Genomic DNA, 22,975 nt, shown 5'->3' on the forward strand with positions numbered 1-22,975 from the left:
TCATTATTTCTTATTTTTATCAAATCAGTCATCAAAAAAACCTATCAGGAATAATTACATAAATTATAAAAACCTGGCTGGTTCATTTGTTTGTTTTTAGTAATCCCCATTGATCCTATGGGGATGCAATACCATTTCATGTGAGAAAACCAGGAAAAGAGGCCAAGCCCTGTACCCTGTCTCTGATAGTTCCATACAGCCGAGCCAAGAGATTATCAGAACCGTGCAGTACAGAACGACTTTTCCTTTGGCACACTCTCCAGGTTGCAGTAATTTACACTGAAAAGTTGTTGTACTTTATTAAACACACCTCTGTGCTTAATAACCAAAGATGGACTTTAATCTTCGTGATATTAATTTCTGAAGTCATTTATGCTTTTGGCATCCAAAGCGTCACATAATAACAAATTCTACATACTAAGTCTTGAAAAATACTTCTGTCATTTTAAGCTTGGTGTTTGATCATTTCAATTAGTACTCCCAATTCCTTTTCATCAAAAATAATGAACAAAATTTTCCTACTCATCTTCACATAAAAGTGATTTTATTTATCATACCCTTCTTGCTACCTCTTCTCCAAATTCTCTTCTTTTTGCATCAATACTGTTGGGTACTTCTGATTGTTCCTGTTTCCAGTTTCCGTACTTTTCCTAATTTTTCTAAATTGCTTTTGGGAAGAGATGAAAATGACGAAAGGTATGAGTCATTCACTATGAATTTCTATGGTGATACACCACCACCTTCTCTTCCGTCCTCTATTCCTATCCTAATAATTCCTAGCATTCTGTCAAAAATTTCCATAGTACCAAGTATGTCTAAACCCTGATTTTCTATCCTATTTTCTCAAACACACACAAAATATTGTAGTTGTCTGGTGTTGCCTTGCTTCAAGACACACAAGCAGACTAAGACAGAAGAAAAAGTTTGCAAGTCTGAAGGATAGAAAACTCATCTTGTTGTTAGCTGCTTTAACACACATGGTTGCTAATCATCTCCCTGTGATGGTAAATAAAAGAGCTCCAGCAACATTAGCAACATGTAATTACATACAAAAAAAGGCTTAGCTGAAAGACATTGTTATGCTGAGCTGTTGTTTGTGTTCTAATAAAAATAAAAGAGCATTGATTTCCACCAAACTCAAATTTTTCATTTGACTACTTGTGCTTATTTTCTCCCCATCATCATGCATTTAAGCAGACACCTCTCAAATGTTGTCAGGTAGGTATCAATACACACATCTACAAAGAGACTAGCACCATTGGAGCAATTTTTCCACCAAATACAGTTTATAATCTTTTTGTAGAAATATTTGATATACAAAATTTAAGAGAGCTCAATACTGAGAGGTACTGACCAAATGTTCTAATATTACATCTCTGCTGAGGACATTGTAGCCCCTTATGAAACAGTATAGTATGTACTCTAGATCCTGACAAACCGGAATGAACTAAAAAACCACCCTGAGAAAGATTTAAATTGGACACATACGTGCTCTCCAGAACTGAAACAGCACCAGACAGTGCCGCTCTAAACTGGTGTTTCTGCACATTTTTGTTGAACTGCTTTCAAACAGCCATTTCCCTTTTAACAAGTAAAGGATGCTTTATGGTAGTATATAATATGCTCTATATTTAAACTAGCATCAGTTTTGCTATTCATCAGAATTATAATAATCTCACTTTACATTCACTCTGTTTGACCTGGATTTACTTTTGCACACACAGCTGGCCATTCACATTGCATACACTGGCAATTTTAAAATGCCAATTACAGACATTTTGACCTTTGTTTTGTAGTGGGAAGAGAGTATTAAACAGATAACATGAAATAAACTAATTGTATTTTATCTTCAGGTCTCTGGAATGACCAGTAATTAAATATGTAACGAAGTAAGTAAAAAAATTAACTCCTTGACAGAATTTTCTTTTACAGACCATGTACTTTTCGTTCATGAATGCAAATAATTGCATATATGACTTAATAAACAGCAAAACAATATACTGATTACTATAGAAAAACAGTTTATTCATGAACTCTGCTTCAAATGAGTCCTTATTTTAGCTTTAATAAACTTATGATCTGGTTTCATACCCAAAATTTAAACTTCTTCGAGCATTTGATGTCACACTAATTCTATCTGTTGACGGACTTGGAATCACATGGCGTCCTGGAGACATTTTCTTTACTTCCCAGGCTAATGAAGTAGGTCTGCAAATTCAGGAAAGAAAAGTTTCAAAATAAAATTCACATAACTATTCCTCTATCACCTTAAGGGAAAAACAGCACCAACAAATGGTATAAAGTATTAATGAATACTGCTGAATTTAACCATACATCTTAGCAATTGTTTCTATACCAACTCCAAACCGTATTAGCCAGACTCATATCGAAAATAATGCATACTCTCAAGACTACATGCTTATTTTAAATGTCAGTGTGGGACCAAACATCAAACCAACCAGTTAAAAGGAAAGGATCAGGGGTAGGACTGGAAATATCCTCTAGTTCTAGTGACAATAACAATGCACATAAAAGGCCACAACCATTTAAGGTACCCTATGTTTTCCTATCCTGTGTAACAGAGCATTCAATACAGTTTAAATGCTGCTTTGGTTAATATAGGTATCAAATATCTCCAGTACATAAAAAAAAAACCTTTAGAACTAACCAAATATATCACCTTCCACTCCTACTATACTACTGACATACCAAACTTTGTCAGCAATAACATTTACTGATAAATGTGTACTTGCAAAGACAATTGAACGGGTTGATTTAAGTTAACTGCCACTAACATAAAATGTTCTCATCCAAACAGACATAGTTTGAGGTGGAAGCCAGGTAGCAGTTTCGTTATGCATCTCATTGAAGCTGACGCTATTTTCTTTTTTATTTTTAACTCCTCCTCCTGAAGCTATCTGATTACATGAAAATTACAACTGGCAATTAAAAACAAAATCAAACTTGTGGAACCCGCTGCTGATGAAGACAGACTCAGAAAAGCACTTATATAAATTATTTTTTAACTGGTTCCAGTACTGCTGGCAGGATTAACGATCTATAATCAACTAATACAACCACTTTGTCACGTTTGGTCTACTTTTTGTCTCTACCTAGGCAGATGAGTGACTGAACCTACTACCTAAGAAAGGAAAATGGAAGAACTAAAGTGTATCACTCCACACATACTACAGGTCTCCCATCTTCTACAGGCACAAATTACACCAGCAAAACCTTACTTCTCATTTACCTCTCAAAGCTAAAACTTAGGCACCAAGGCACAAACTCAACACTAGGCACAAATTATAATGACGTAATCAGTTTTACCTTTCTGATACTATACTTCCAAACCCTTTACCATTTCCAGCACAGCTGTTCACTGATAACACTACCAGGGAGGATAAAATCCCCTCTACGTCCTCTCATCAATTCTGGCCAAAAGGAAAATTTCCTACTTGATGCCCCAGAGCAGATATTAAAATTGGTTCTTTTTGCTGAATCTCTGCTACAAAATGAAGTTTACTATGAGACAGTATTTGGATATAGATTAAAAAAAATACGTAAATCTAATTACCTGCTTTGAGCATCAGCTTTTTCTAGCTTCTCCTGTAGCTGTATCCAGTCAATCAATGCTTTGAAGTCCCTTACATAGTTATCAAGCATCATCAGGACTTCCTGAAAAGCAAGCATTACATCAACCTTTGTATTTAAAAAACAATCCCCCCACCCCAATAAAGGAAGTGAAAAGAAAGTAGGAGATTTACTAGTCTGTAGCTCTCTCAAAACATAAAACTAAGAAAAACCCTGAAAACAAAAAAGCCCAGACAGTTAAGATTTTTATGTGAACAAACATTAAAACATTTATCCTGTCAAAAAATGTGCACATTTTCTAAGATCTGTGCAAGCACCAATGTCTAAGGACAAAACAGCAAAATTTGGCAAGAAAATAATTCCTAACATACATAAGTATCACTGTTTCAGGATTTTTTTTGTCAGAGTTATCATCTTTTAAAATATGCAGGACATACTTCATCAAATAAGCAAAACTGTCTGTAACACCTGATAGACCTGTGGGAGACTAAAATTGTCAGGATTAATCTGTTTGCGAAGTAAAAATACACAAAGCTACACAAAGGCAACTGCATCAGACGGAGGGAATTCCTTCTGGAGAATCCTGGGATCCCTGCATCAGAAAAAAATAGTTCTTATGCCTCTGAAGTTCAAACTGTATCCTGTTCCTACAGACTTTCAAGGGTGCAGAACTTTCAAGTGATGTCTGCCTGTACTTGTCCAGATTAATGACAGACATTTTATTGTCACGTGAGATTAGCACTATTGTACTAATAAAGCAGTTTTCAATCAAAAAGAATCTCATGGTGATATTTTGAGAGGCAAAAGACTGCAGCATTACACTTGTTTTTATAAAATCATAATGTGACATAAACTTACTGAGAAATAAACACGATAAGCTGCAAGATGCAACATTTACATTCTATTCTCCGATTAGCACACTAACAAATGAAAAAAAGTCACTAATTGCACACTCTTGTCTATGGAGTAATTACATGTCAACACCTTACAATTCCAATACCCAGATTATACTTCTTGACCATTACAAACCAATTAGTTCAAAAGTAATTTTTAAAATGGTAAAAAATTATGTGGAGTTGCCGAAGAATTTACGCATTTTTATGTGAATTAATCACCGAAAGCTGTATTCATGAACATATTTTATAGCTCAAAAGATTTACACATTATCACAAAATAACACAACTGGGAAGGACCTTAAGAGCAATCTAGGCCATCCCATAATTTCTGGGTAGGATTAAACATACACTGTCAGAAATGATGTGGGCGTGCTGGAGTTTTAATCAAGATTTTGCAATATGTTGAATAAGAAGTTAGAATCTTGTAAATTCTGTGGTCTCTAACCAATAAGATTAACTGTTATGAAAAGACATATAAAATTAACTTGACTTCATCAGGAAGAAATTCATAGATAAAATGCCAGTGGCTGAACAGTAGGGAACCAAACGATGTGTTTCTGATAAAAATATCCTTAACTTCCAGAAATTATTCACTGTATCTACTGATTTCCAGTTCAGTCAAATGTACAAGTATAGTAACTATAGTAAGGTCAGATTACATACAGAAACAGTAAAAAAATTAAAGGTAAGTTGGGATCCTGCAGTCTTTACTCAGACAATACTGCCATTTTTTCACAGCAAAGCAGAGCAAAAGACCGTATGATTAAACTCTTAAGCTTTGTTCCCTGAGCAAACTATTGTTATCCACTGTCACTGGTAGAGAAATTTACCATGCAGGAAGCTAGGAAACCACTTATATTCCACATATAAACTCAAGTATCATTTACTGAATGTGACAAAAAACACACAGATAGGCATAAGGCACCTTCTCAGCAGAGCTGATTATCACCCAACAAAGCATATTAAGGCATTTCTAAAGGAGATAGTTCGAGATCACGTCAATCAGAAATAGAAGCTTTCATAACTACTCTTTCAAAGACAAGAAAAATGTATGCTGTACTCTAGGATGACAACATGCTGAAAATAATAAAAATCCATTAATGAAGCCTGAATTCTATGAAAACTTACATCAGCTTCACACGCAGAGTTTAAAATGTAGACATAATTTTACGGTATAGGGAAAAACACTAATGACAAAGTGTTGCTGTTTTGCAAATTCTTTACTATGTCAAAATCATTCCCGCTGGTATTAAGGGAAATTTTCTGCTCAAAGCAAGTAATTATTACTTAGAAATATTTTGGAAACAATTACAAATGAAAATGGATTGGTTACTAAGTGTATAACTACAAATTTTAACAGTAAAACTTTTAACACTGAAAACAGTAAAAACACTCTCCTACAGTACAGCTAACTAATGCACATTTTTGTAACATCATGTCCTGTTCATCTTTACTTTTAATTGTCCTTTTAATAGAAAAAGGACCTCTAGTGTATGCAAAACATTTTTTCATATAAAATTATATGGATGATTATTCATTTTGTTTAACACAAATGCAAGTTTGAAATTCAGTTTCATTTTTCACATAAGTATACTTTTAACTGGTACGTATGGCAGATCTAGAGCATATGCTGGTTGTTATATGGGAAAAGTCACAAGAAAGTCAAACACAAGGGAAATCAAACAGAATACGACTGCTGATGTAAAAGTTGCTCTTTGTTTTGAAATACTCCACAAAAAAGCTAACAAAAATCTTTCTTACAAGGCAGTTGGTTTACAGCACCAAAATAATTCATAAGTACAGTCTGCTACAAGAAATGAACAAGTCAAGTATTTTAGCCAGTTCTTTTTTCAGTTTCACTAATAAAATTTCAGCTTTCTAATCCAATTCACATCCATTTAGGTTAGCCCATACTAAGTTGTGCTGACTGTTACTAACAATAAGAGCATAGAAAGCAAAATTTAATTCTGAATCATTTACTTTTCAAGCCTGCCACTGAGATATTCCTCGCAAAAAAAAAGGAATCAATCTGAATATGAGTTATATTTCTGGAGTTACTTGGCATAGGAAAAAAAATACAATAAACGGCTTAACCTATTTTAAGGAATGTTTAGCTACACATTATCAGAAATGATCAGAGGAGAACCATGCAGCTGTAACCCGAGTCATGTTTTACGAACAAGGGAATACAAACAAGACAAGCAGCTGGAGCGGCCCCATATTCACTGATGCACATCTTTCTCCCTAAAGCTATGAGGGCCATTTTGTCAAGCAGGATGAAGCAGAACAAAAGTGGCTCTGAAAGCGCTGTTACAGGCATCCAGATAACTACATATAGATGTACAGCTAAAATTACCAATTAGTTTACCAATTGGCTGCAACGGATTCGATTGGTTTGTAATTAATTCTAGTTACTGGCGCATACAGCAGGATGGTTGGCGCCATCCCTTTGTCCTACTGACACACAATACTGGCGTGCAGGGCTCTGGGGTCTTGGACATCAATACAGCTCTCTAGCTCACCTACGGTACCGAGTGTAGCAGATATACCCTGTGGTGCTGAAGCAGTGGAAACTTGTACCACTTGAGAAGGTGCTGACAAAAAGGAACCTTTATGGGGTAGACTACGGCTGCACTAGAGTCAAAACAATTTTAAATCCCATTATTTTTCAAGGTCATATCCATCCCATACGATTTTTAAAGAGCCAGTTCAAACTAAAAAAGAAAGCAATACTGTTAAAAAACAACACTTAAAGGAAAATCCATGACATAAAACTAAACATACTCACAATACAGCTCCTGTTCCTTTCCCCCCCTCTGTTCAATTCTCTGATCAATAGTCCCACACGTCAAAAAGCTCTTTTTGTGCTTTTCCTTTTCTCCAGTTCTCAATCATTACTTTGGTTTCTATGTATGTATTTATCTTAAAGCTGTACTTCTAGTCTCTTCAATTGGGTGATCATATTAATTACTTTGCAATCAAGAAGGACCTCTAATACATAGAGTAGCTACATCAGAATAATCCTATATTCCTGAATCAGGACGATCTTGACTTGGGTCCTAGACAAGCCCATTATAATCCTTAAAAACAGAAGTTCACTTTGTTTGGAAATCACGTAACGGCTTTGAAACGACGTCTTCTCCATTTAGTCTCCCATTCTTAAACAAGGAGGAGGAAAACAGGGAAGCATGGAAGATTGTATAATACAAAATAGTAGAATGCATGTCAGAGAAATTGACTCAGTCACCACATCTGTGCTTTAGCTTATTCTCAAGGCTAGAAACGTGTGTTTTATTTTACAAACTATGCATACTTCATATTGTTTCATTATCTATACCAAATATTTTGGATTATGTATTTACCAAAATAAACTCCATTCTCTTGTACTGGAGTACATTTTTAGCAGGTAACCTAAGTTCCTTCTTTCTTTCTTCAAATTTATATGTTTTTAAGGTTAATCAGGTGTTTCAGTAATTTGACACAAAAATTGCTTCAAAAAATTCCTTGTAGCCTTTTTCATACAGTTGAATTACAAACACTTAAAGCCAGCTCTGGGGTTAGGTTAAACAAAGATGATTGCCAAAACGGTTCTTACAACTTTGGGAGAGGATGAAAGGAAGCAGCTCCTCTAGCCATTATACCAACTTCAGTACACGGCAGATAACGGTAAAAAGAAAAGGCTCTAAAACAGATGCAGAGAGGAGAAAAACAGAATAATTTTCCAGTAACTAAAGCTCCCTGATTGGTATACCTTTTAAAATGCTCTCACACCAGCCCTGCAGAAGCCACTAAGCAGCAAACTCTAGAGAGTAAAGCTGCAGGGACACATGGCCTCTTAGATCCAAATGTGAAATGCACCGTATCTGGCCTCAGTTTGCTCCTCACTGATTCACCTATAACACGACAGCCATAAGCCTCTATCTGCCAAGGATGTGCTCCTGAGAGGCGTAACCATCAAAGTAAATTTTCTCCGTAAGAATGAATGTAGCAGTCACGAGGCACATGCAGGGACTTAATCACACAATATATTTACACAAAAAAATGTAAATATATATGTGATGCAAAGGATGGACAGGCAAGGATAGAACTGCCAACTAGAAGAGAAGCCAGCTTTTCAGTAGCTGGCTTTTTAGAATAGATCACCATTCTGAAAGATACCATCCATTTCCATCTGTGAGACTGAATGCCCAATCATTACCCCATTTTCCTGTCCTTCACTGTTGATTTCAATGATTTTGATTCATCTCCAGAAGATGAGAACAATGAAAATGTAAATGTCCAAAAACAGGCCGGAGCAATGCTCACAAAAGATTTTCACTTGGCTTTGACTGTCACAATACAGCCACAGGCTATTTATTTAGAAAGAGACAGAAACATACTTTTCCTAAATAACTGCAAATTCAAAAACAGAAGACGTATTTTTTATAACTGGCCTAGCATATTTCTGACATATTCCAACTGCAGAATAAGACCTTCTCAAACAATCTGAATATATATTCCATAAAACCCTATTGATCGGAAAGACACTCTTGTGAGAAACACAGAAAAAGAATTATACATGTTCTAATATGTAAATCATTGGCTTAGGCTTTCAGGGAGACTTATAATCACCTTGGTTTTACTGAATAAAAAGAAAATAGATTCAATCATACATAATAGAGTTCGTTTCATGCTGAAATTCTCCTTCTAACTGGAAATGTTCTAGGGGTTCAAAGAATGAAGACATCAGTACAACAAGGTATTAAGTTAATGCTAAAAATGGTTACAAAATTGATAGGAATAGACTTAGAGGACTCTAGTGGGGAAATAATTAGCAATTAAAAAAATGAGGTGTAAAAAGCAAAAGATGCTGAATAAACCTTAATTAAAAGACACAGATTTTGCAGTTTGAGGGTTTGGTGGTTTTGGGGGTTTTGGGGTTTGTTTTTTTTTTTTAATTCCTTTGGAAAGCCAAGATTTTTTTCACCCAGAGGAATCCAGGACACTGGAACAAGAATAACGTATCTAAACAGAATACTTAGAGGCCTGTGTTGAGGAAATAAATGACTTCATAACTCTTCTTGGGATACCTTTCTTAGCGTTTGTAGCACTACAAGGAAAGAAGTACAATTCACATATAACAAATTATCTCTCCCAAAAAGCCTTAAGTATCAAACCCTGATTCTGTATTTTTCCCTCCCTGGTACCAGGTACTTTTCATATTTGTAAAATTGAAAAGTATGGAAAAAAAAAAATATCAAAACTTATCCTCCAAAAAAAGTAAAATGGACAGAGTTGAATTGGCTTTTACCAGTGAAAATAGGATCAAGATCCTGTTTGGCTCAACTTGACCATTATACTGAATTATTGCAGATTTCCTTTTTACTGAAGTTAGGAAAATCTTGTTTTTTCTACCTTCAGCTCCAACACGTTTAGAAACAGTTTTATTTTCTTGGCTGTCTTAAAAGCCAGTAATAATCAGTGTGGATGACCACGGGTCTCAGCCTGCACGCATAGATTGAAATCATTGGAATTAGCATACCCGGAACCAAAACCAGCCCTCACAAGGCATTCTCAGCAAGAGACCCTAATGAAGTAACTTCCTCTCTCCTTCTGGGAGGTCTTCAATCAACTCGAACTCTCTCACAGATAACACCCTAATTGGAAGGCCTTAACTAAAGTTGTTTCAGCTGGTTCTTTCACATAATAACATCGTGCAACATGTCAAGTCTTTTAAGGGAAAGGCTTTACCCACCTCTTCAGAGTATCTTGTGCTGTCTATGAGAATCAGAACAACTGAACTTCATTGCTGAATTTTCCATTTTATAAGAGGGAATAAGTATCTCAAGCAGAATGAAACTGTTTTCACTGAACTACTCTCAAGGTAGACTGCTTTAAGAATGTATCTGTAAGCATTAGAAACAAGGAGAGAAACTACCCTTGCCAAAACCTTATAGAAATATATCAATAAGTAATGCTAGGTGGACAGATGAAAGTTTGTACAGGCATTAAGTAATGCTAAAGAGCAACTTAAAAAGAATATAAATCTAAATTTTTACATAATAAATAATTTTACATAATAAATAATTTACAGCTTTTTTGAAAGGGAAAAAACCAGTTGAAGCCATTAATTGATCCTAGGAGGAAAAAAACCCAACTATTAAATTTAAAGTAGTTTGAGGTTTTTGTAGACTTACTGTATCCTTAGCTGCTGGATCCAGTTGCCCAAATTCTATTAATAAGAGTTTTAAATAAGCGTGTGGTGCGGGGTTTTTTTATAATTTTATATAAATATACGTGTGTGTGTGTGTATATAACTCAGTTGTTGAGACACCTGAAGACCATAAAAGAATAGCAGCAGAAGACACATTTCTCTGTTGCATTAACTAAAATTCCATTGTCCAAAATTGACTACAGAATCTGCCTTCCTCCATCCACAAATAATTTTGGGCTTAATTCCTTTTAGCATACAGAAAGAGATTTAAAGGCATTACTAATTCTTTTCTGCCTAAGCTTGTCACCCAAACCTAGAAAATAGTAGGTAGTAAAACATTCATATAAATATTAGACACAGAAACCTAGCTAATGTATAGAACATACAATTCGCATTTTGAAATGTTGAAGGTTATAGCCAAATCTATTAGAATATATCTCATCTCTATCACTATTGCACAAACGGGTTTATGTACAGTACGATGATGCTTGAACTTGAGAACCCTTTTTTATTTTAGAAATAATTCAGCCATGTTCATTATATCTTTCTATATGAAGCATCAAAGCTGTATCTGTATACCTATATACACGATTTGAGAGTTCTCAATTCCAAATCACTAGCAAAATACCAGCTCCAGCAGTGCCCAAAGCTGAGAGAAAATATACACAACCACCGATCCTCTTACACACATTTCCACTGTTTGTATCCTTACCACAACCCTTCCGTCTGCAGTTTCAACCACAACCAGCCACTAGAGCCCTTTCCAATTCAGGAGCATCAAACATTATCTTCAGTGACAACGTAATCAATAAAACTATACCAACTTGTAAGACTACAAAAGAGCAAAAGGTACCAAAAAAAAAAACCCAACACTTTTATACCGAGTTAATCTGAAGGTTTTAAATGCCAGAAGTTGTCACATTTCATTTCTACACGGGTCTTCTTTTAAGACAATCTTTATACAACTAAAATGTTTAAATAGAACAGCACATGCCCATTTGACCAAGACATAAGTTTGAGGAGATATCACTTAAAAAGTTGAAATTAAGGAAGTTTTTGATAACATGGATTTATCTTAATAAAAAGGATTTTTCAAAATCCCACTTAAAAAAACAAAGAAGGAAAGGTTAACAGTTTAACCATTTTGGTTCCTTATTTAATGTTGTTTCCCACATATGTCTAGTAGTAAAAATAAAAATGGCACTTCATGAAAAGAGCTAACAAGATATTCTGTCAAATGAGTTTGGAAAGTAAATAGAAAAACATGGCATTTATCAAAATCATCTCAATTCTTCAGGTATGGCAGAAATACATTAATCCATTTTCAACTGAGCTGATGTGTCTGTTGGTATCTCTTGTAACATTTTAACCACTAGATACTTTTCTATGTAGTATAGAAAAGTTTGCAAAAAACAGCATAAAAATGAAGCTAATCCATTCTCATTTTTAGAATGAGCTTTAGTAAAAATGGAATTTTCATCTTAAAATATTCAGAAGACCAGTACTGCCATACATAAAAATGGAAAAAGCAGAAGAATTAGCTGAACTCCTCCTGCCCAAAGAGAAAGAAAAAAACAAACCAACCAACCAACACGCCACAACAAACCACTAAGCAAAAAAAGCCTAAGTGGTTCTGCAAACTGTGGGTCTAGCGGAGCCTGTTTTCCCATGATCTCCTTACTGGTTTCTCTGGTACCAGAAATCACATAATGACATGCACTTCAATTAAGTCTTATTAAAAAACCAAAAAAACCCAACAAAACAAAAAACAACCACACACACACAATCCCTCTTCCCTCGGTTGGCGCATTCATATTCTCTTGTTCTCCCTCTGAATTCCCTGGTGTCTAACAAAGATTGAGTGGCAGTTTTTTCTGCAATGTGAACCTTAACAGGACGTCTTCTTCCAAGCCAGTCACCTACTCTCATGAAATCTATAATGACTGAATTAATTTACATTGGTCCACTGATATTAAGTTATGGCAGGGATGACAGAAAATCATGGATATACAAGGACAAATAAGACACGTGGTACGACTGCATTAAACCTGGCCTCCTAAGTCCAAAAGCCTAAGAAAAGGATTATACACATTATAGATGTTATTTTCCTGCCAGTGAAGCTTAACGTATTTTGCCATGCCACATCTGCATTACTGGTATTCTACCAATGACAGCGGACTTAAGGAGATACCTTGTTAGACCACAAAGAATTCATACGACACCTCATATTATGCCATTATTCATATATGCCTCATTCAGAGGCATAAAATCACTTTGCATCCTCCCAATCCTGCACATTCAAGCGGTTGGAGCCATCCCTGGAATAACACGCAGAACCTTGCTACAGCCGTCTTTCCTGCAACAGCGGACACCCAAGCTGACACAAAACAGGGAATCTAGATTCTGTTCATTGCTTTAACATTTTCAAGTAGCAAGAAAAGGCACGACCAGAGATCTTGCAAGATCTGACCAGGCACGATCAGAACAGTCAATACAAAGTATGAAACTTGGTGCTCGGGAGTAACATGATAGCAACGTATATAAGACTACCAAAGCCAAGGCAATAAAGCAAGTAAGTGTTTTAGATAAACAAGTGATGATTATTTACCTGAACCGAGTTGCACTGTAATGAGACAAACTGTAATGATCAAACTAAAGACTGAGTTAACCTATTTTTAAGGCAGGACATAGGCCTTCTACTAAGCTACATGAATTCTTGAAACAATGTCACATTAGTGGGCATGGTGGTGTTGGGTTGACGGTTGGACTCGATGATCTTAGAGGTCTTTTCCAACCTTCATGATTCTATGAGTACTTTTCAAATATCGTTTGCCAACTGAACTCTGAGTCTAGATCACGATTTTAATTTATGAACTCCTAAAAGGTTGAGGTACTACAGTAAACACTTTCTATAAATTCCATAATATGAAAGCTGCACTTAGACAAGGTACTTCGGTTGATGGAGGGCAGCAAGCACTAGCTTTTCAGGATCAGAGGTGAGGAAGAGTTGCGGTTTCCACAAGGATCTGTTGTTCATTATCACTAATATTCCATCCAAAATCAAAACATACCTCCACACTAATGACGAGTTTGATCACTCCCTAGTTGAAGCCCATGTATGTAGTACCAAAAATGTTATGTGCCTATCTATTAAGAGATATGTAAAGCACTCGCTTCAAAGGACAGCAGTTAAGATATTCTGCTGGAAGTGATTAGCTAGAACACATTGACAGCTTCACCTCTGGTAGAAACTGGACTGTATCTGTCAACAATAACCACCACAAAATAAATAATGACAATCAACAGAATTTATAAAAGTGAAACCTTATTAGTAAAAAATATTTGCAAGACTCAACAGTTATATACTTCATAGCTTAATTAACAGAAATTTTAGTCATTTGTGAAAAGAGTAATCTTCTTCATTTAACAGTAACCTTTAAAAGAACATCTCACAAACAATAGACCATAGCACAAACACACATTCTAGCTACTCAGGTAAGGCACTGTTTTGTGCTGAGAAGAAAAGATCTTTTAAAAGGTAAATGCAACGTGAATGTTACATAAGTTCTACAACACGTGACATTCGACTCCCCTATTTACTCATTTTTGTTTTTTTCCAACCCTGTTTTGCAAACAAGTAATCTGATACACACAAATACATACATCATTGTCAAGCATCTACTAAAATGAAGACTTTTCACTTAGGCTATGTAATATCTCCATCTGAGAACAGATCAAGTAGCACGATTAAAATGCTGAATGATATCTAACCCCCAAAATATGTGATAATGATACAAATACGCTTCTGTTCTTTCAGTCACAAAAGTTTAAAATGGTAATCTAATTACAATGCAAGGCTGACTGATTTTCTTAAACCAAAAAATTCTCCAAAGAAGTTTCCTGAGCAGGAAGACAGTTCAGTAACAAAATGTTAAATTGCGTTAGACCAACCAGCGATTTGGAAGCCTCTAGCTACTGTTCAGTTTTCAAACCTGCTTTCAATGAAATGTATTTGTACGCTAATCTCAAAGTCAATTTGGCCGTGTCCGATTACAGCAGAGAACTAGATGCATATGATAAGAAAAAAGTGTACTTAAATTGATATATGTAATTTTTTTACAATGATTAGATAATCATTTCCAGAATGTGTTGAGTTTTCAGCCATGTTTAATATGAAAACAGAAGTAGTACCTTTAACATTTCTTTTATAATGTGTTCTTCTGGCTTCTCTTAATGCTTGCAATAAGTTCTGTTTCTAAAGAATGAGTGATTTTTATTAAATGACAATGGTCTTCCTACAGATCTACTAGAAAATCATCATAAAACATAAAACAGATGCACAAGCTATTACAAACACAGGTTATTCGAAATTAGGAAGCGCACCTTACAGTGACATCCCAACCAGACAATTGTTTACGCTTGACCACTAATCACTTCCTTAACACCACAGAGAGAATTAGAAGAGCGATAACTACCACTGCAAAAAGGGAGCAATGTATAATTAAGCCACTTAACAGGAAGCAAATGAAGGTGAAAAAGGCTGAATCACAACAGTGCCACCTACAGTAAAGAACGTTACAGGAGAAAAATGAATAAATCAGTGTTCAGTCAGAAAATTAACGAAATCGGAACTCAATAAGCAAAAACTGATTTCACCAAAAACCTGAGATCTAATAACATTATGTACATCACTACAAGTTTTATACACTTCAAAAATCAGTCACTGCCTAAGATGAAAGCATCTTCTTAAATGCGAATAAATATGCCATCAGTTTTCCTATTTACAGGCCTTCACTAAATACAAGAAGTAACATGTTTCTGAAGCTCTAATTCCTCTTTTGGCTTTTTTGTAAGGTAAAAAAAACTACAATAAGAGCCATGTGACAACACGCAAAGAACAGCTGAAGACTTACCTTGCATTCTACTACACTCTGATCTGATTCACAGGTAACATAGATTTCATCAACTGCCCGTCTGAGATTGTCAAAAAGAAATGCCCAGTATCGAGCTCGCAGATCAACTTTTCGAGGCTGTCTTGTTTTTGTTGGGCTTTTGTCAAAGTTTTTATCTCCAGCTGCTGCTGATGTTAATTTACAGTCTATGGTAGTGCTCTGAAAAAACAAGATACAATGGAGAAGGAAAACAACAAACAGAAGTACGGTAAGGGGTTGGGCTTCTGTGCAACACATTTTTTCAACATATTCAAACATTTGTAAAGAAGAAATTTTTCCCTGAAGACGACTACATCACCCCACTGACTTGAGATTTTTAAAACACACCTTCTTACCTTAAATATATGCAGCAGCTATGTAGAAATAGATTGTTTGACATTTATAACCCAACATTCACATTGCACAACAGTACAAGATATTCTGCCTCTTAGCACATTGGAAAGTTACATTTTCTAATTACATATCCTGTATTACTTATTCTGACAAGTATGTGCATCCAGAGATGGAAACAACATTTTACTAATAATCACACCAGCAATGTTGCATCACAGTTAAATTCTATTACCAAGACATTACATATTACTTCATCGTTTTTAAACATTCTAATATATGAGCATTAATGTCAGTGAAATGCTGATGTGGCTAGCGCTTTGATGGATATGTTATGGCTACACTGCAGAGGAGATGCCAGCAAGCACTGAATTAGTTAGGAAAGGAAGCTTTCACAATTTAGAAGACTACTTGTACTAAGATTTCCACTCACCACGTTGTTAACATTGCAAGCTCAATTCAACCCAGTGCAAGTGCTGTGCCAATGAACCAAGTTGCTCCTACTTACACCAAGTCTGAAAGCGTCTTCATGCTGTTTTAAGTTGTAATTTAACAGCTTTAACTACAACAAATCTGTTGTTTGACTTTTAGTGTTAATATGCGGGCTAATTGATCTAGTACTACTTTGCTGCACAGATGCAGAGAACTGCCAATATGCTAAATGTGATGGAAGCTGAGGGAGAACATCCAACTGTCTTCACAAATGCTGGCACAGACAGGAATCACTACATACCTACTTGGAAGCACCGTTATGCCACCTCAGTGTCATATATCTGTTGACCTTGTGCGTTCAGCTTAGTCACTCATACAGGGTTATGTCTCCTTGACAGAGATATATGGTCACTTATCTGCACAGGATATTCCAAAGGGTTCTGAAGCATGCCTATGTGGCTGAAAATACCAAACCAGCACTTGGCCCCATGCCACTGTCCTTATTAAACCTGAAAGTCTCTCCCACAACAAAAAACAAACAGAAAAATCGTGCTACCATGCCAGACTTCTATAAGCTTCTGCATTCTATAGTAGCCAGGTGGACTAAGCACCTCCAGTAAACCCAAAGTGACACCCAACTGTGTGCCATTTTGTGATGGAGGTATTAGCTACATGCTACAGTAGTCTGGGTTGTTAGTTTGGGTTGTTTTTTTTTTTTTTCATTAATGCATTCATTTTAATAGCACCTTTAATGCATTTTTCATGCATTGGTCCACTGTGGCACAGATCTCCAGAAAATCAGTTCTCACTGGAGGACACTTGTAGGGATTTACTGCAAAATTCCATTCTAAAAAACTCTATTTTTGGTGATTACAATCAAAACCAGCATTGCACAAGCCAGTACACAGAGCTTGTAATTAGAATATCTTATCACTTAACTAGAAATACCGTAAGTAGCAGAACAATTGACTGGGATTCAAGCCTTTTTGTTCCCTATGTAAAAAGCCGGGAAACATTATTTCTTTGTACGAAAAGATTAGTTTAATGGCAGGTAAGTTTATACTTGGAGACAGAGAATTCTTATAGAAGTGTCATTTTAGACCGCAGGCAACATAAGGTAATCAGGACTGTAGCATAGTTTTGGATGGACTTATCAATGAAAGTACTTTTAAGGGAGAGCTGTAATAATAGTTTTATGATGAAATATATGGAATAGAGACCCAAAGATTGTACAAAGTCTAGAGAAAATTTTCCTCTTTCTCCTTAAGAGGATCTTTGGTTTTTGTGGATTCCTCTTGAATTCCAACAAATTGTGCCTAAGCTACAAAAAGTTCCCTGCATGTTTAGGAAACACATAAATGAACTCGTATTTCTCATGCTCAAATTACAGAATGGGAAAGCAGGCAATAACCAAATGATTTTTCAATCATTGCATTTAGGAATATAAATGCCTTTCTTCTCTAGATTTTAGGGGCCTGTTTGATAAATTCACACCATAAACACAGCCTCCTATTACAAGAGAACTGAACCCTGACACGAAAATAAAATCTGCCAAACTGTTTAGTAAATGCCAGAGCTCTGTTTCTTTGGTAGCCTCTCTCTGGGTTCCAGTCCGCTTATTCCCCCCAGCGCTCTGACTACCTGTACCACACGGCATTAAACACAGCAAATTCCGCTTTGTAATTAGGGAGGTAGACACAGGGCTGTCAAAATGGTTATGCTCTCACCTGCGTTTGTGTTCAGATTCTAATTTTTCTGTAAGAAGGGGAAGAATGGGAACCTGATTTACTACAATCACACTAACATCTCTGCTACCCTTACGTATATCTCAAAATGCTCTAAATGTACTCCAGATGAACCCCAGCTAATGCATGCACGAGACACATGCTCAGAAAAGATGCATGTCATAAACAACCAATGAACAGGAATTTCAGAAGGGTTTCATATGTCAGAGTATTTCATATTTTTTTCTTCTATGACATAAGAGTCATGTCTTAAAGAACAGCTTGGAGAAAAGATGCTCCTTAGCTGAGGCCTTGTATATAAACCTTTAAAGCAAAGCTTATACTGGCTAATTTACAGCTCCTTTAAAATACAGTTTATAATGACATAACCTTAACTACAGAATCATAAATAGCTATATTAAAATAACAGTGTTACCTTCTGCTGCCTGTATTTATAAAATGTGACTTTGGTAAAGTGATTAGGTTTCTACTCATTCAGCTAATATTGTTAATATAGAGGATCAGTTGTTTTGGAATGGGAACCATGCATAATTTCCACTATTTGAAAAATGCATTTTCAAATGTATCTTTAAGACAGTGTCATGGAATACGTTTTGATAATTAGCAATAAACGTTATCCATCTACTATATTTGGCATCCATTTATCATCTTTCTTATATGTCAGCCATATTTTACTTTGGAAAACAGCGTGTTGAACCGTGTTAACTACTGTAAGTTGTAGCAGTTCCAGCGTCTAAGTAAAACCTAAGCAACATTTACAGCTACTCATATTCCAGCAGAACGCCTTTGAAAGGATGCAAATCCCTAAACTACCAAATTTCTTGTAAACACAATCACACAAGCAGGTAAGCATTAAGTTGGCAGTTAGTTAATGGAAATAATATTTTAAGTTCCCTATACAAGTCAGTTCTAACTCTGTACATTTGAATTTGTCACAGCCTGGTATCTGCCACTCTAGGTAACGGAAGTCAATTTTCAGAGAAGAACCCAAACTGTGTCCCATGTTTGGCACTTCAGTCTCCAGGAATTCCATGAAAAAAGATCAAACTCAGCAAGCTATTTTCAAACTTCATCAAGTTTGACTGCCACCAACTTTACTGAAATGAAAGCCAGTACTCACTTAAATTTAAGAGTTGCAGCAAAGATTACTTTTAATATAAAGATACTACTACTATTTTATACAGACTGTTATATTCTATACAAACGTTTAACGCAAGCACCAAAAATTTACCAGGATTTCTGAGTTAATCTGTATAATGTTCCACAGAATCTTTACCTGTAAGCATGTAGGTAAATTTTCTAATGAATCAAACTAGCCTTTCACTGTGAAAAGCACAAAATGCTGGATTAGGTACAGACTTTTCAAGACTGTAGTTTCTGTGCTGAGGTACAGCTATAGCTTTATTATTCTTATTCATCCTTCCTGGGATTAAGTTTTAATTAAACAGTATTTATTAGAAGTATGTACTTTTGACCAGATCATATTTTTCAGTGTCATGCTGAGGTTGAGAGTGATGCAACAGTGAAACTCAATTTCCAGGGATGATCATCTCTCGATCTCTCTGGTATTCAGAGGGAACATACGGGCACAGGACAAAATATTTCTAAGAGTGTAGTCTGAAGAAAGATAAGGCAACAATCCCACATCTTCACCAAGACGGAGCTATACCCAAGCCACATAAAATCCACCTACAGCCTTGTGCCTAGTGCTTCCAACTAACTCTTAGCAGATTTTTCACTTTGGTTAGTAGTTGAGGCGTAAGCCTCTTTCCACTGACAAAACACAAGGATACAGAATTAAGTTTTTCCTGAGTAGAGTTCTAAAGCTCCAATCCTGCAAACTTCTACACATCATTCTTAACTGGATATAAGTACTTACTTTTGAATCTTCTAAGTGATCTCAGATTCCTTAGCCTTTAACAATATACTTATTCAAAATTTAATCTGTGTTCAACAGCTTTGCAGACCATCGCACATTAAAAAACAAACAACCAAAAAAAAAAAATCACAGTGTTTAGAAACACACAAAAAAATACTTTGCCTTGGCCTCCCCCCCACCCTCAAATAATATGCATGTTTATCCAAAGTGTGATGATGGCTTATACAGACACGATCTAGCAGGCCTACACTGAAGCTTGTCCTCACTAGAACAACAAAATCCACCCAACAACAGCAAAGATTCAGAGGGGCTAGTTCATGTTATCTCACTTGTAGTGATAGTTCAAACCTTTAATTGCAGAAAAGGTAAAGCTTTTGTGCCTTTGAAGTTAGGAAACATGGGAATATTCCTTCTTACATCTCAAGTAACTCAGTGTGGATGATGAAAGTGACGTTAAAAGTGAATCTCTTTTTTTTTTTTCCAAAATGGTTTCAGTAACTTGCCTTGGGAGTTCTGGAAAGTATGAAGTCTATATTTATTCTCAGGATGCCAAAATTTATTGAACGTAGATTTGCCAGCACCCTACCGAGAGGAAGATGAGGTTGATAAGATCACATGAAAGAGTTCTTGTAAGTTTATTTTCTTGAGATTAGTGGCCCATTTACATGTAAAGGAAAATTACAACTGAAGGCTCAACAAAAGGAACAAAAAAGCCACCAATTTACAGCAGTATCCAGTGTCTGAAATGCAGTAGAAATAAAGGTGCTGAATGCCAAATTGAAGTGCCAAGATGCACAGACACTCAGCAGTCCATTTCAAACCTTAATTGTACCCACTAGGAATGCATTGCGTTCCTACAATACAGTTTTAGTATAGCAATCCCATACAGAGCCACTGAATAACAAGCAAATATTTTCCTGAAAACTCACTATTTACATAATCCCAAGTGACTAAAATAGACAGAACCCAAACTATGTAGCATGTTCCTCTTACCCAAAAGGTTCTGAGGGTAAACCCTTACAGGGAGCCTCAACTACATCAGTGGAATTCCACCTTCACAGAATAAGAAAACCAGGATACACAGTGTGTAACATACTAGTACGTGAAGAGAGAACACAAGCTTAATAGCTGCTAAACTAAATTAATAGCTGCTAAAGTAAATTAGGAAAATAACATGCCTATGTTTTAAAGATGCAAACACATCTCTCTGGAAGCAGAACATTTTATCTTTTTTCAAAAAATAACGTCTTCAATATGCCATATTATCAAAATCTGACAGACTGTCTCAAAATACTAAATGGCTAAAGCCATACTAATAGCTAAATCCATTAATCAAAGAAAAGCAACCGTTAAAAATATTAAACATGAGGAAAGATTGAGGTATTACTTTATTAATGTAATAAAGATTGTCACTCACATAGAAAAAACATGAATAAAAATGAGCAGTTTCTTCCTGACACTTCTCATTCGCACTTGCTTTCCAGTCATAACTCTCAGAGATTTTACTCACCTGGACTAATTTTTCCAAAATAGGAGATATTGAAATTTTAAACCAAAAGTCTTCAGCCATTAACACAGGAGGTCGGGAAATAAAGCATTTCCTTCAATTAGAAATTGGGCAGAAAGGTAGCCTTTGTATAAGTAGCATGCTTATAGGAAGAATAACCTGTATCATTTTATTGTTGAACAGCACCTTCCCTTAAAGTAATTTTAATGCCAAAAAGTCATGCGTCCAGAGGTTAGGAAATGACAAAAGTAAAGGCTGAGGAAGATAACCTACATTCTGGCATTTTTTAACTTCTGAATACTTGACTTTGAAACTTGTATGCTTTAAAAATACATGTGTGCACAGTTTTATGTATGTATTATTCAGCCAATAATGTATCACTGATATCACAAAACTTTTTTATGTTGTAAATTTTATGTCATAACCAAAATAAAAAATGAGCAGATACCTGTTTTGCCGTCTTGTGTGCTCCTTGAGTCACCCTCTTTGTCTTTCCACCAGCTTGCCATTTTGATTTTCCTGCGGAAGACGCAACTGTTTTAATCAACAATAACAATTTTAATTAGATAGAGCATCCTAAAATGCACATCTCCCATCTTGAAGTGCACTGATATAGGCACAATTTATGAGCTGAGGTTTGTAAAATTGTATATTCCAAATAGATATTCCACAGTTCAGGATGTGGACAATGCCAGAAAACACACAGAAAATGAAAAAAATTACAAAGGCAAGGATTACAGACTTCATTCAACAAAGATAGCCTACCTTTAAGTGCTCAGGACCTCTCAAAATCCTATCATTACAATCTACATGTCAAATATGATACTAGTTTTCTATATACATTAAAAAAAATAGTCTGCTCTTGAATGACTGTTCAATCAGATATTGCAGAATTAAAACAAGGAATATCTTTCTTAGGAAAAACAAATGTAATAATTCAGTTTTTCTCAAACTGTTCAAACAACCTACCAGTAGATTTACGTATTTTCTGCCAAGAAAGATGGGGAAAAACAGAACTTGGGACTGGATTTAGTTCACCTACATTTAGGTAGCCAAAGGAAGACAGAAGAACATTCACAAAGCATGAGTCAGACCCCTTAAGATCTGAAATGTCTTCTCAAATGTACCTGTCTCCCACCACCGCTTATATGAAGTGACTTCAGCAACTATGCTTCCAAAATCAGTTTAAATTCTCACAGTCAGAAAGGATGATTACAGGTCTCAGTGCTGTGGTGGTGGCAATTTCTTAACTGACTAAGAGTTATCTTTGCATAGGTAAATTTGTGTCAGTCTAGACCTACCTGACGTGTTTGCATTTAATCTTTGATATTTGCTCACGGGTAATTTAAGAAAATACAATATTTTAATTTTTTTAAAGTTTTATTCCTCCAACTTAGTATCTAACTTGCGCAACATGAAAATCACAAGATCCAATTACCAAAAATGTAAG

The 22,975-nt window shown here is 35.6% G+C and overlaps 1 protein-coding gene across 1 annotated transcript in view; it reads right to left on the bottom strand.

Moving 5' to 3' along the window:
- Positions 1–22,975, bottom strand: part of SCAPER (S-phase cyclin A associated protein in the ER) — a 170,569-nt gene that overhangs the window by 135,341 nt on the left and 12,253 nt on the right. The window contains exons 4-7 of the mRNA XM_076348457.1: positions 21,974–22,044; positions 15,594–15,791; positions 3,575–3,675; positions 2,092–2,208 (exon numbers count right to left, since the gene is read on the bottom strand). Of these exons, the coding sequence (XP_076204572.1) occupies positions 2,092–2,208; positions 3,575–3,675; positions 15,594–15,791; positions 21,974–22,044 (487 nt within the window). The remainder of the gene's footprint in view (positions 1–2,091; positions 2,209–3,574; positions 3,676–15,593; positions 15,792–21,973; positions 22,045–22,975) is intronic.

Source organism: Aptenodytes patagonicus, chromosome 10 (genome assembly GCF_965638725.1).
Source record: "Aptenodytes patagonicus chromosome 10, bAptPat1.pri.cur, whole genome shotgun sequence".
Lineage (NCBI taxonomy): Eukaryota > Metazoa > Chordata > Aves > Sphenisciformes > Spheniscidae > Aptenodytes > Aptenodytes patagonicus.